The sequence below is a fragment of the Trachurus japonicus genome, chromosome 9 (genome assembly GCF_045865225.1).
Source record: "Trachurus japonicus isolate A0001 chromosome 9, Traja_1.0".
NCBI lineage: Eukaryota > Metazoa > Chordata > Actinopteri > Carangiformes > Carangidae > Trachurus > Trachurus japonicus.
In genome coordinates, this window is record NC_140915.1 from 25,976,494 (window position 1) to 25,990,489 (window position 13,996).

A 13,996-nucleotide genomic window follows, 5' to 3' on the forward strand; every position below is an offset into this window, starting at 1 on the left:
GGCATTGACGTGCCTCAGTCAAGTCAATGCTGCTAACACATTTATCCTCAAAAAGATATTACATTTATCAGGTAATGACTATATAGGGACTTAAGTCCCAATGATATTACGAATAGGTCTCTGAAGAGCGATTTGGGATCTCACTGGGCTACCCCACCACTCACTGCCTGACTTCACTTTACTTCTTGGTAATCCAAAAATAGGCAACGAGATGGGTGGAGCCTAGACTTCAGTGCATTGTATAATAACTGTAGCAAGCATTTGTCCTCATTAGCATAATAAGCACAGCTGGGCATCTGGGCATTATGCTTGAAGGCCAACAAAAGGCGAAAGTTTTCACTGGCTAATTAGCTACTTGAAAAGCTAAGAGAGCAGTCCTGCTATGGTGATTGCAGTAGCTATAGCCTACCATTAACCTGCTAATTAGTGCTAAAATATGAATAAAATCATACTAGATTTTTATTTAGCACAAAAACAGGAGCACAGACGGCACCAACACAACTGGGAGGTCACGTTCAGTAACTCAAATTAACTGAGGTGTCAGACAGCTAGTGGCTACACACTGAGCAGCTAGCCGTGCTGTCAGTTATGAATACCTTCATAACATTTAAATGATGATTCATATTTTAAAAATCTGCATGAAAAGGGGACACATGATGGTCTATGGGGACAGATTCACTTTTCGAGCCAGGCAAGTCATTGCTCCAAGAATTTTTGGCACTTCCATGTCATTTCTAAATTTAGCCATCAACAAATTAGGAGCCAAACATTTTTCTCACATCTTCCTATTTTAAGTATTAAGAAGTGAAACAATTATCCTGCTGTGTGACACTATATTCTCTTTATATTTGCAGAACTTAAACCAGAATCCACGCACGCTGCTTCCTAAGTTTTACGGCTTATACTGCATCCAGTCTGGAGGCATCAACATTCGACTGGTGGTGATGAACAATGTCTTGCCTCGCTCTGTCAAGATGCACTACAAATATGACCTGAAGGGATCCACCTACAAGAGACGGGCATCCAGGAAAGAGAGAGAAAAAAACTGTCCCACCTACAAAGATCTGGACTTTCAGGACATGCACGAGGAAGGGCTTTACTTTGACGCGGAGACGTACAACAACCTAATGAAGACTCTACAGAGGGACTGTCGGGTAGGTGGCCTCGGCTGTGTGTGTGTGTGTGTGTGTGCATGACGGGTGTGGTGATCCTGTGTATGTGTGCTTAGTGTCGTCCCTGTCTGTCATAGAAATTGCAAAGTCATACCAGAGCAGGAAGATCACTATCATTCCTTAAAGACAGGCTGTGAGACAAATGAGGAAGTCTTGGGTCTTTTTTTTTTTCCATCATCAAAATACTTTCCTTAAAAAGGCTATGCATGTTGAATTTGCATGCCTTCATTCCTTTTCTAAAACATTTTGACCTGTGTGCAGCCAAGCCCCTGATGGACAGTAACACAGGCTACGAAAGCAGAGAGCAGATTGTGCTCAACCTGGGAATTGAGCTGCTGACGGGACGTCTTTGACCTCTAATTTTTGTAACCAATTATGGAAGCTTGAACATCAGCTCTACATTGAGTTCTAGTTCAGGACAAAATATTTGAAGGGCACAAATTGTTTTAATCGGATAAAATATTTTGAAAAGACTGTAAAGTTTGAAAAGTGTTTGTGTCTCCACTGTGTCCAGTCGAAGCTCTCAGTTTGCCCCAGGCTCTGTTCTCCCTTCTCGTTGCTGCTATGTCTCACGACATGACAGCTCTCCAAATATGATTAAGACATGATCCTGGTAGTGAGAGACCTTGATCCAAAGATAGTCTTCCAGTTTAAAGGCTTTCATTCTTCTCTATTTTCATACTGAGGCTGAGAGACAGACAACAGTACTCAGTTAGATTAGGGAATAAAGCATTTATTATCCTATTGTCTATCTGCATTGCATTAGTGTTTGAACAAATGTTTTTGAAAACAGCTTGGACATTTAAGGACCATGTGCAAGAAATTTTCATATTATGCCAACATGTTTGCAAACCACAGTTGTAAAGAAGGAACAAGCCTCCTCCAGGCTATAGAAGAAACAGAAGAGCTGAATCGCTGATTTCCTTGTTCTCTGCCTCTAAAAAAAAAAAAAAAATCAGCAGCCCAGATACTGTGTCTAGACTTTCATTATCATGTTTTAGTTCCTGTATCATATAGGCCCATGCTCTCCTTAGATGGTTCACTGTAGAACCATTGATGGATACCAGATTTTAAAAAAAAATGAAAATATTATTCTAGTTTGCAAGAAAAATGTCCTTTTGTTTTAAACATAAAATGATAGTAAATGTTAATATACAATCTTGGAAGGATATGAGAAGACCCATAAGATCCAGTTCTGGCTTACGCATGTCAGCCTACTGTCCTGAAATAGAATAGCCTACCGGTATCTTAAAAGTGTAGCCATGCTGTACTTCACACTTATGATACATACGTCTCTTCATGTAGCCTACTGCTTAGTAACCAAACTATTTTTTATCACGGTGCACATTTGATTTTAGTTAACCTTAACTGATATGTCCAGTTAAGAAACGTTCAAAGCATTGAAATACTGAAGAGAGACAGGTGATTAACTGAATTTTCACAGTGTGCAGTGACCTACCCTGTTCTCTCAAGACAACTTGACTACTGGGCTTTTGGGTGATGACAATACGGCTTTCAGACACTGGTTTGAAGTGTTTTATCCTCACAGTGGCTGACTAATGATGGGAGCTTTAAACCCGGTGTGTTGTAATCCCATTTGTTCTGCTTGACATACAGTAGCTGCGCACACACACATGCAGTACACACACCTACACACAATACCTCCAAGGCGTAGGCTATGCCCTGATATTCAACCTGGAATCAGACCTGGATGTTACTGTAATGTGGATTAGACAATTCCTACCCAGGTTTCTGTCGGGCCGGGCCTGCATGGCCAACCTCCCCGGCCCGGAAAACCTGGCATCATTCAACCAATAATTTAACGACTTCCATTATTACACGAGCTTCATCTTAAGTGTTTCAGTTTTTAGTGTGTGGGAATAGAAAAAGCTTGACCATATGGTGATTGATGGCGTATGGAGCACAGTTAGCGGTAATGAAGAGTGTGATGCTCTGCGTATATTTAGTTCTCTTCTCTTCTCTTCTCTTCTCTTCTCTTCTCTTCTCTTCTCTTCTCTTCTCTTCTCTTCTCTTCTCTTCTCTTCTCTTCTCTTCTCTTCTCTTCTCTTCTCTTCTCTTCTCTCCTCTTCTCTTCTCTTCTCCTGTGCAAACAGGTGTGAACAACTGTTGCTAAGTCAAACAGTATCTTGATACCCAACTCTTGAACAAACATGGGTCTTTGTTAAAAAACAAACATACTTCAAGTGATCCCCTCGGGTTATGTCCCTTCCCATCATCATTAACCAATCTGCTGACATTCCCAGTGTCCTCTGTTTTCTTTTTAATGTTTTCCTAAGAAGATTGCAGCCAGAATGACATCCTCCTGTCTTGCTAAGTCAGTGCTTCCTTAATGTTTAACCTGGCAGGACACACACATATTTACAACCCTACCTTAAACAGAATACACTGACTACATATTATGTGTGCATGTACAGCCCTCTGTGTGTGCTCACTGGATGTATAAAGTATACTGTGGTGTGTATGTACTGTATAGTGTTAAACAGCTAACAGCATCTGTCAGGGACTCTGTGCTGCTGTGTAGTTTGTTATTGTCGTGGCTTCCTGCATTCACCTCCTGAGCGGGAAGCAAAGTGCTCCTCTAAGCAGAATCTCCATCCATTTCCATGAGTAAGCAGCTAACCCCGTCACCCCAGGAGAGGCTGCAGACCAAAACACAGAGGAGGGGTCGGCAGAAGCCAAGCAACAGGGGGTGAGGGATGCAAAGGGAGCAAGGAAGTGGAGGGGAATTGTCCTGTGAAAGTACATGTCCCAAGGCCTCTGAAAAATAAATTTCTGCTATTTTTCCAGAGAACCGTGCAACGTGATTTCCATTTCACAGTAATGCGGGAGGGAGGTCAGGGTTGATTTGAGAGGATGAGGAGTATGTACTGTATGTGAGAGGATCAGATCTTTCCATGTTGGACACTTGTAGAGAAATACAGGGGTGTGGTCTCCATTTTAAGTCTCCTCTCTCCATTACTCTGCAGCTCCACTGATACTCCCCAAATGCCAAAACAACACAAGGCATTAATAATTCATATTGAACTCTACTGAGTGAGACAGAGAGGGTTTATTGTGGACTGAGTGAGTTGCCGGTTTGGTGCTGGCTGTTTGTGATCCGAGCAGCGTCACGGCCATGTTGAATGAGTGTGACAGCAGCCGTCTGTAAGACAAACACAATGAGGATAGTGATGCTGATGATGTCAAGCTGTTGAGGCAGTTTTGTTCACAGCACATGTTTTTTTTTTTTTACTTTTTATTGTGAAATACAAGACAAACAACATGGTGGACATACATCGATGTACATACAAAGTGCGAACAAGGTGTGTATGTATGTGTGTGTTTTATTCAGGTATAATATATAATGTAAATGGTGGTCATAACAGTAGTGATAGCAGTAATAAAGAAAGAAATGAATGAATAATAATAATAAAATTAATTTTAACAGTAGTTACAGCACGTGTTTGGCATGAAGACACTCTCGGAGCGCAGTTAAGGTGGAAATCCTTTCAGATATGGACAAGAGCAGAAATGATAAGACTCTGACAATGCATGCGCACTGCTTGGCAGGAGGACAATAATGTGCTTGCGTAGCAACTAGTGTAGCCAATCATAAACAACCATTTACTGTATAGTTCGCCCTCTTCACCGCCACGTGATCCCGTGATAACAATGGCTTCTCTCACTCTCAGCTTGCAGAAGACCAAGGCTGTGACCTTGTTGAAGTTGAAAGTCAGCAAAGCTTGAACAGTATCCTCAAGCACATTCACACTACACTACACTGTATTTACCGCAAGCCAGTCTTATTTTCTTTAGGATAAATCTACTGATTATTTGATGCACAAAATAGCAGCTTGTACTGAAAAATGTCCATCATAATTTTCCATGGCCCTTGGTGATGTAGTGTCTTGTTCTGTCCCATCAATTGGTAAAAGTCAGAGATATTCAGTTTACTGTCAGAAAAGTGTAACATAAATGTGAATGTGTACATCTTAGATCACAATATGCAAATTAAATGTGTTATCCTTGGGTTTCAATTTTATTAGGCGCCTGTGTACAATCTAATGTAATATAACACAGTACTGCTTTGTGAAGCTTAATGATTATGTTACTGTGTCACGGAGAGAGAAATCAGGAAAGCGGGTTTTGAATTGTTTTTAAATGACATTATTATAGCTATTACAAGACAGGGGTTTTATTTGGAACTGATTTTACCAGGAAAATGGCAAAATCTAGAAATGCAGCGGAACCATTTGTCATCAATCAAAGTCTATTTGCGTTAACAAGTCTGAACAAATGACAAAATTAGAAACCACATGTCTGTAATCTAATTTGTTGTGTCATGGGTAACAGGTTGTACTCGTGAATTATAGAGGCGTACTTTAGAAACATCCCCGTGATGGTGACAGGACTCAGAGTCAGTGGACGAGTATCAAAGCTTCAGCTGCTCCAGAGTTTAAGAGGCTCCATTTGTGTATTTCCAGCGCACAGACTCATACTTAAGAAAGCTTGCAGTGTATTAGTGTCACACCAGCAAGCACTATGGGGAAATCGACAGCCCTGCTGGCACAGAGATAGACAGGAGGAGTGGAGGAGTGTTACAGGGAGGAATATATAAACTAAAAAAACAGGAATCAGAGATTTGTTGAAGATCAGAGGCTGCTGTGACAAAGCTTTCTTCCTACAGGAGTGTTAGGATTAGTCTTTCCCATTCACTGGAAGAAAATGAGCTGTTTTTGAAATGGGAACAGAGGGCAGGTTGCCCACGGGAGAGACCCAAACATTTGGCTGTTACACCTTTAAGGATCAGTTATATTTTTTTCACTGCACTGATATTTTTCTGTACTTGTACTGTACATATAAACAGCATTTTTTTTCAGAATCCAAAGAAAACCTTTAGCACACAAAGAAACAACCATAGCTGTTTTCTTTCTGTTGTGACGGTTTGATTGTTTGCTCGGGGAAAGCCGGGGCCAGGACACACAGTAATGGCCTTCTGTAGGCAGCCTGGTTTGCGTGGCTCTGTTCAAAATGGCTGCTGTTTGAATAGGCTGGGGGAGTTCGAGTGAAGGGATGCAAATCGTTGATATGGAACTGGCAAAGCTCAGACAAAAGCCCCACTGTTTGTTTGAGTCAGTCATTAAGTCTGTTTTGTGTTTGTGTGTTTGCATGCGCACATGTGAATGAACATTTGACTTTATGCATCAGTGGCGTCTCTAACAAGGAGGAATGTCTTTTTGAAAATGCGTTGAAAATGAGTTATGTAAGGGATAATGCCCGACGAGGTGTCCATTATCAGAAATTAATGGACGACGCGGAGGCGTATAACTAGAGATAGATGAGGGAGAGTTTTAGATCATCTTCAAAACACCATTGGTCTCACAGTCTTTAGAGAGACAGGCCGGTTTTCTCTGGATACTGGGTCACGGCTCGCTGTGATTATATCACAGGCTTGTTCCCGGGCAGTCTATGAATGTGTTATTTATGAATTGTAAATTGAAAAATCTTAGACTATGATGAGGATAGATTTTTTTTTTGTCTTTTTCCAGGCTAAGTTATAAGATAAGATAAGCCTGGCTACCTGAGCCTGACCCTGGTCCCGTTCCCGCCTCTCTCTCTCCGCCCTTGTCTCGTCACAACACTGCTCCGCTTGAGGAGACCAGGAGACGTGAAGTCGCAGCGTCTGTGGGAAAGTGGGCGAAAGGCTCCTCAGTCGGGTCAATGTGTAACACTTGGCTCACTGTGGAGAAACACCTTGTTTATTTAGCTCAAACCTGGTTTAAACAGAGATTTCCTTTTGCTTGCTTTCTGGGTTTTGAGTCTCTGAACCGTTCTGGGTCATGAAGGTGTTTTGGGTGGGGGGAAAAAAAACATGTCTTTGAAAACACTTGATAGTGGCATTACGTTAACCATCGGGGAGTTGAAAGTGAAGGATCCACTCCAGGAAATGACCCTCTCCGATGTTCAAACAGCTCACAGAAAATGTGAAATGTCCTGTTTGGGCTCAGTGGAATCACCAAACTTTTCTTGTAAAATCTGCCTTTGAATGAATGAATGAATGTTTATTTTCGAACATGTATAAAAAAAAAGTATGTAATTATTTGTCAAGCCAAGACATAACAAAACACCGCACATTGTTCAAAAAAGGAGTGGGAAGAAGTACAAAACTTTTTTAATTTCCCACCCCTTTTTAACTATTCTTCAGTTTGTAACTACACAGATATCCTTGTAACTACATAATATACCTATATAAATATATACCATATATACACTTCATAAATATCTATATATAAGTACAAAAATAAAAATATACTGCATACATATCCTTATAAATATATATAAAATCTCCATAAATAAATATATACCATATATACCATATACTAAGTTAGTTACAATATAACAATCAACACTATTCTTCCTTTCTTTGGACTTGTAGGTGTTGGAGAGTTTTAAGATCATGGACTACAGTCTTCTGCTGGGGGTGCACGTCCTGGACCAGAGCCAGAGGGAGGGGGGCGAGTCGGGCCAGGCGGGGGGCGACGGCAGGAGGCCGATGGCTCAGAGGGTCCTCTACTCCACGGCCATGGAGTCCATCCAGGGAGACGGCAAGGCAGCTGAAGCCCTCACCACAGACGACACGTGAGTCAGCTCAGCGGGCAGAAAGCACACACACACACACACACACACACACACACACACACACACACACACACACACATTATGTACACGTATTTGGGCAGGCACACTCTGCCTTTGTCCGTCTCTTAATCTCCACCTTTTCTCTCACAGTTACACAACTGTGCTCATACCTCGCACAGGACACTCACACACTGGCTCACACTCACTCAGGCTCTCGTATAACCATAGCTACACAAATACAAACACAGCCACTGTTCTGCATATTTAAGGCGATACGGACAAATGTAAATACTGTAAGTGCCTCTTTTACAAACACTTGTGAAAGTGCAGAGGCATATTGCCTTTATTTGAGCAGCGTTTCAAGCACCGCAGAAGAAAAACAGAACGACTGTGTGACTGCTGCTGTGTTTTATCTCCGCTGTAGGATGGGTGGCATCCCTGCCAAAACACACAAGGAAGAGAAGCTGCTCATCTTCCTGGGCATCATAGATATTCTACAGTCTTACAGGTACTGGTCTTTAGATTATACAAACCTGCTGACAGACCTTCTGCCATCTTATTTCTCATACTGGGATCTTCTTAAAACTTAAAATGACCTGTGTGGACGAAACACATGTCTATCTGTCTGTATGAGATGTAATGTCTCATCAATAATCAGTGAGGATGAGAATGAGGCGGTGAACGTCGTAGTTCCATATGACAGAATAGTACATTTCTCCCTGAGTAACTACCCACACTATGACAAGACCTTTTAATGTTGAATTATCACCCTGCACTGATGGAGAGTGCTACAAGCCTCTTTACCACAGGCCTCAAAGGACTCGAGACGTTTTTTCGCTGTCCAACAGGATTTAAAGGGACACAGCAGTCAGTCTTCTTTATTTATCACATTGATTTTCTTTGTCCTGGCAGCGAGCAGTGAGGCGGGAGGAGGAGGCCTTTTGGCTGAACGGCTTTTCAAACTTGTGGAAATTTAAAAGTGTCACATAAATCTTGACCTGTTTTGTGCCGGGTATCAAATGCACATAGTGTGTGAGGTGGAATCAGGCCAGAGAGGAAGGATGAATGGGCTCAATTTGTCTCCATTGATCTTGCCTTATTTCTCTTAGCTTGCCTCAGTCAGAGGTACAGTAGACCTTAAAGGGTAAAAACGTTACGTAACTTCAAGCTATTTTGTATTTTCTGCTAAAATTCTAGACAGTAACCATAACCTTGCACCAAGAGGGAACGAGGAAGCGTCTCAGGTTTGATCACATATGAAGGGGAAGTTGTTGTGTAAGCGGATATTTGTGTGACAAGGCTTCCTCTTATTTTGTTTCTCCCCAGATTCATTAAAAAGTTGGAACACTCTTGGAAAGCCCTGGTGTACGATGGTGTAAGTTGATAGTTTGCTCAAATCTGACACTGCTACTTTTATGAATGAGCCTCTTGTTCGGACAAACACACACACACACACACACACACACACACACACACACTGTCTCTCTCTTTCTACCGACTAATAAAGGTTTGTTTTTGTTTTTCTGCACGTCTCCAGGACTCTGTCTCGGTGCACCGGCCTGGCTTTTACGCCAGCCGCTTCCTCAAGTTCATGAGCACACGGGTCTTCAGGAAGACTCAGCGTAAGTCTGCAGGTTGATGATGGTCACATGATACAGGTCAATGGGAAGTGGAATGTAGGAAATTCTGACCTGATAGGGAGAGTGAGTTTGTGGGCTGTTTTTAGTGTCTGTTACTGGGCATTTAGTGTCTTGAATAGGTGGCTGTATCAGGCACATGATCCATTGTGTGCACATATCTTAGCTCTGATTCAATTTTAGGTTCAAATATCAGACTTTTAATCCTTTTAAATGAAGGACTTCGTGTTGGTTATGTGTGGACAATAATGTGGTTATGTCATACAAAACAGTCTGTTATGTGGCAATAAAAAAAAGAAACCTCAACAAAGAAAAGCACAAAATGTCCACTTATACACCACTGACCTGCTTAAACAAGTTAAGGTCAATAAACCACTTTAGTCCAATAAAGATATTGATTGATGACATCGATTCCCCATTTTAATGTCTGTGTAAACTGATTTCAGCCATCACAGCCTGATTCATCCTCACAATATCTTTAAACCATTTGTTTCTCTCTGTGGCTGTAGGTAAAGGCAAGAAGCTGTAAGAACTTAGCATGAATGTCAAATATAGTAACAAATGTTATGTAACCACGCAGGAACCCCCCCTCTCTTGTGGAAATTAGGATGGCCGTGGCAATTATTTGTGGATTTAGCCATGCTATTTGCCATCGCCAAGTCCCATCAGAGGAGATGACAGGAAAGGATTTCATTTCATGCCCTGCTTGGGAGGCAGAACAGAGAGGAGGGGAGGTGGGACTTGTGTAGCCGTCATTGTGCATTTTGCACAGTTTAATAACTTTACTGCTAATTTTGGAGGCAAAGCGTCGCAGTTTTATTGTGTGTGAACATCGCTTCAGTTGGGAATCCTCCATCTACTCCAATTATCTCCTCCTCTTACGTATTCTGCTGCCGCTTCCCTGAACCTTGAATCTCTCTCTCTCTCTCTTTCCTTTTCTCTCCCTGACTCATGTCCTCCGTTTGGCTCTGCAGCACTTCGATTCTCCCCTTCAAAGAGGACTCGCACTTCCATCCCAGCTCTGAAGTCGTCCTCTCAGGAGATCCTTTCATCGCAGGCAGATGAGAGGAACGAGGAGGACAGGAGGGACAGGCTGGGAGGAGCCCGCAGCCTCGCCAGTCTGGACGGACAAGGTACATGAAACAACATTTTCTAGGAGGAAAACCTTCCTTGAGAAGCGTTTTAGTTGCACAGTGAACCAATTTTCCCATACTGTTTGTAAGACAAAAGACAACTTTCAAGGTTGTTCACGGAAGCGTTTGAATAATTTATAAGATTGTTTGACACCTAAAACCTAAACGATTTTACTGTAACACCATCTCTAATCGAGCATTCCCCTCCCATTCATCTCATGGTTTTTGCTGCGTTTTAAAGCTTTTCAGAAACACTCGAGGCCCATAAACAGCCACTTGCCTTCGGCCATAAAAATGTTGTCCTCTCAGCACTGCACCAAGGGAAGAAGCTGTCACTGACTGATACAGTGCTCGGCCTTAATGGAAAGAAAACAGAAGCTACCTTGTTATTAGCATCAGTGTGTATCCATGGGGCATATGTAATAACAGAGATGTGGGTTTACGGTGTGCGTTATCCTCACCTCCTCTCTCGCTCTCTCTCGTGATCACAATCTGACTCCGATGCAAGAAGTGTGCCTGAATGTGGAGTTTGTGTCGGCGAGTTCAGCACAGCAGAGTCTGGCCTTTGTGTTTGACATGATGAAGGAGTATGAGAGTATGAGCCAACGCTGCTCCGGAGGAAAGGAGGGTGTGTGCGTGGGTGTGGAGCACAAAGACTGAGTCATGTGTCCACTCTCTCTTTATGACCAGCATCTGTGTTGCTACAGACCAATTAGGATTGTTGCACTTCCTAAATTAGTCTCCGAAAGGTCAGAGGAAATTTGCTTTACTCCAGGGTGTGAAGTGGAAACTGGAAAATGTACTATATATCACTTTTATTTGAGCCTTTTAAAATGAACTCTCATGTTCTGTCCTGTCTCAGCCATGAGGATTTTTTTAAAAACCACAATAGAATATCAACGATGACTTCATCATCATCATTTGATCCAATAATCAATACAGCTAGCCTATATGAAGCCGAAGTGATCACATTGATAGACTAATGGGGCATTTAGGGTCCTCTAAGGAATCATGACTGTGGGTGTTGGTTTACTCGTCGTGGACAGTCAGTACTACTCAGACTGCAGAAAAAGAGTTGGTCTCATCTTTGCTTGGCCTTGGAGACTATGAATTAATAAGAAAGAATAAAATAGAAATAAAAAAAGGGAAAAACTGTGTCACAACCTGGAAGAAATGGATTTTGAAAGATGTTGAAATTCACCAGGCAGATGGAAAGATCATTCACACGTGTCTTGTACATATGTTTTCTCCGCAGCTGTGTTCGGTTCATACCTGCGTCCAGACCTGGTCCCCGCCAACCCGTTGTTCTACGAGGGCTCCTCCATGGGAACCATCTCCACCTCCTCCATCTTTGTCAATGTGGACAACCAAACAGAGGAGAGGTACGGCGTCTTTGCTACTGGTTTCCTCCTGTATCCCGACACTGAGGTTGTTTAGCAGCGTTATGTACACAGTGTGGCCTTGAAGGACGGGAAGGAAGGAAGGCATGCAAATTGGCCACGCCCCGACACATTCACTCACACACACACACCCACGCTGTTGTTTCCCATCTGCTGACGTCACATGGTCTTTTATTGGTGACGTGGGCCGTGGAGCAGGTGACTCAACTCGCTTGACAACATGTCAACAACATCCTCCATGTGTAGTCTACAGTACAGTGACGTGTCGGTGGCTACAGTTTTATCACGGTTATTTATAAAACGCGGAAGAAGGACTGCTGTAGAAGTTACACAAATCTTTCCAGAGTTGATCATCTTTCGCCTGTCCTCCTGTCCGGCAGTGTCAGGTTCTGCTTGCTTTCTTCGGCTCCATTGTGCGACTTGTCCGGTCTTGTCCCCTCACCAGTCACCTGCTGCTGCCCTGACATTGTTCTGTCAACTGCTATCATCAATATTTAAGCAGTGGCTTTGACACGATCTTGTACTCTGTGCCGTTACGCTGTAAAAAGACTGCGAGAGGAGAGGACTAGTGGGGCAGTGGGGACTGTATAACCATCAAGAGTAATTCCTGTCCTGACAGCTGGTCTGTCATTTTCACCAATAACACCTCGTGTTGTGATGTTTGAGGGAAGGATTGCTCTGAAATAAAACAATTCTCCCACCTTCCACCTGTCTTTCACTTGACTTTGAACAGTGAAAGTGCTCAGTCACAAGGGTCAAGGGAGTAAACACACATTCCTGAATTTATCAGGGAGTCACCTGATGTATATATATACACAGACAACAGCTCTCAGCGCCCCCTGGTGGCTCAACCGCAACTGTGAACCAAACAGAGTAGCACCATGTCTTATGTCTACATTTAAAGTCATACATTTACCAGCCATGGCAGCATGTGTGTGTATGGACAGATATTATTACAGTACTGCAATTTCTTACTATCCTTAGTATTGTTTTATTTATTATTATGTTGTCCATGATTAGCTATCTTGTATTTTTTATAACTCTACAGCACTTTGGTCGACTGAGGTTGTTTTTTTAAATGTGCTTTATAAATAAACTGTGACTTGACTTGACAATAAGGACAAAACTGTAAGGTATGCCGGCATGAAACATTACAGGTCTGTTGAGATTAAAGTAAAGGACAATGAGAGGCTTGGTACTAATTATCAGTAACTTAGTAATGACTTCTGAGTGCTCATGTAATAAGGAAGTAATGTAAGTAATGACTGACTACTCGTGCGTCAGGTGACAGTTTCTATTGGCTGCATAGTTGCATGTTGTGTCTTGGTGGGTGATAGCCATTCATCCATTTGATAGTTCAGTTAACCTTTTCTTCGTTTCCCAGAAACAGAACTACGAGCTTGTTAAGCAATTCTTCCCCTGAACCGAAAATGAAATTGTAATATCAGTTTTGTAATTTCCTAAAGTGTGTGAAGCTTTGACTAGATGTTGTGTGATTTTATTTTTCCCCACCAATGGTCTTGTTCTGACTTGGCAAGTCTTGAAGAAGATTCTGTTTGGTGTGGTACTGTGATCAAGAAACTGGCAGGTTTCACATCCTGTTCACAGTCACTTCATCTCTTTAACCTCTTTGATGTCACAGTTTCTATAAAACCCCGATGTTGTGTTTCTGGACAGCATGGGTTTCATCACTTTCTCCAGAAGTGTTTATACAGCTGCGTTACGTTCACCCGGACAGTAAACTCTCTCGCACTGTCTACTGCGCAGCTTCATGTGAAAATATCTCTTTCTGTTCCAGAGATGACGTTGCATCCAGCTCCACGTTTACCCTGGAGGACAGCGCTATATGTCTCACTTCTGAGCAGAGCACCATGGATGTGGACATAGACCGCGATGACGGATCTGTACTTGATGTCTATTTGGTGAGGCTTTGGTTATCTGCGTGTATGCATGTGAAGTTCACTTTAGGATAACCGGCTTGAGCTGAATGAATATTCTTGTCTCTCCTCTCTGCA

At 42.4% G+C, this 13,996-nt stretch overlaps 1 protein-coding gene across 2 annotated transcripts in view; it reads left to right on the plus strand.

The window, feature by feature from the left end:
* pip5k1bb (phosphatidylinositol-4-phosphate 5-kinase, type I, beta b) overlaps window positions 1-13,996 on the plus strand; it is a 35,080-nt gene that overhangs the window by 18,301 nt on the left and 2,783 nt on the right. For both annotated transcript variants that reach the window (XM_085787007.1, XM_085787008.1), the window contains exons 7-14: window positions 855-1,154; window positions 7,609-7,811; window positions 8,236-8,319; window positions 9,138-9,186; window positions 9,349-9,433; window positions 10,423-10,581; window positions 11,837-11,963; window positions 13,780-13,903. In XM_085787007.1, the coding sequence (XP_085643133.1) occupies window positions 855-1,154; window positions 7,609-7,811; window positions 8,236-8,319; window positions 9,138-9,186; window positions 9,349-9,433; window positions 10,423-10,581; window positions 11,837-11,963; window positions 13,780-13,903 (1,131 nt within the window). The remainder of the gene's footprint in view (window positions 1-854; window positions 1,155-7,608; window positions 7,812-8,235; window positions 8,320-9,137; window positions 9,187-9,348; window positions 9,434-10,422; window positions 10,582-11,836; window positions 11,964-13,779; window positions 13,904-13,996) is intronic.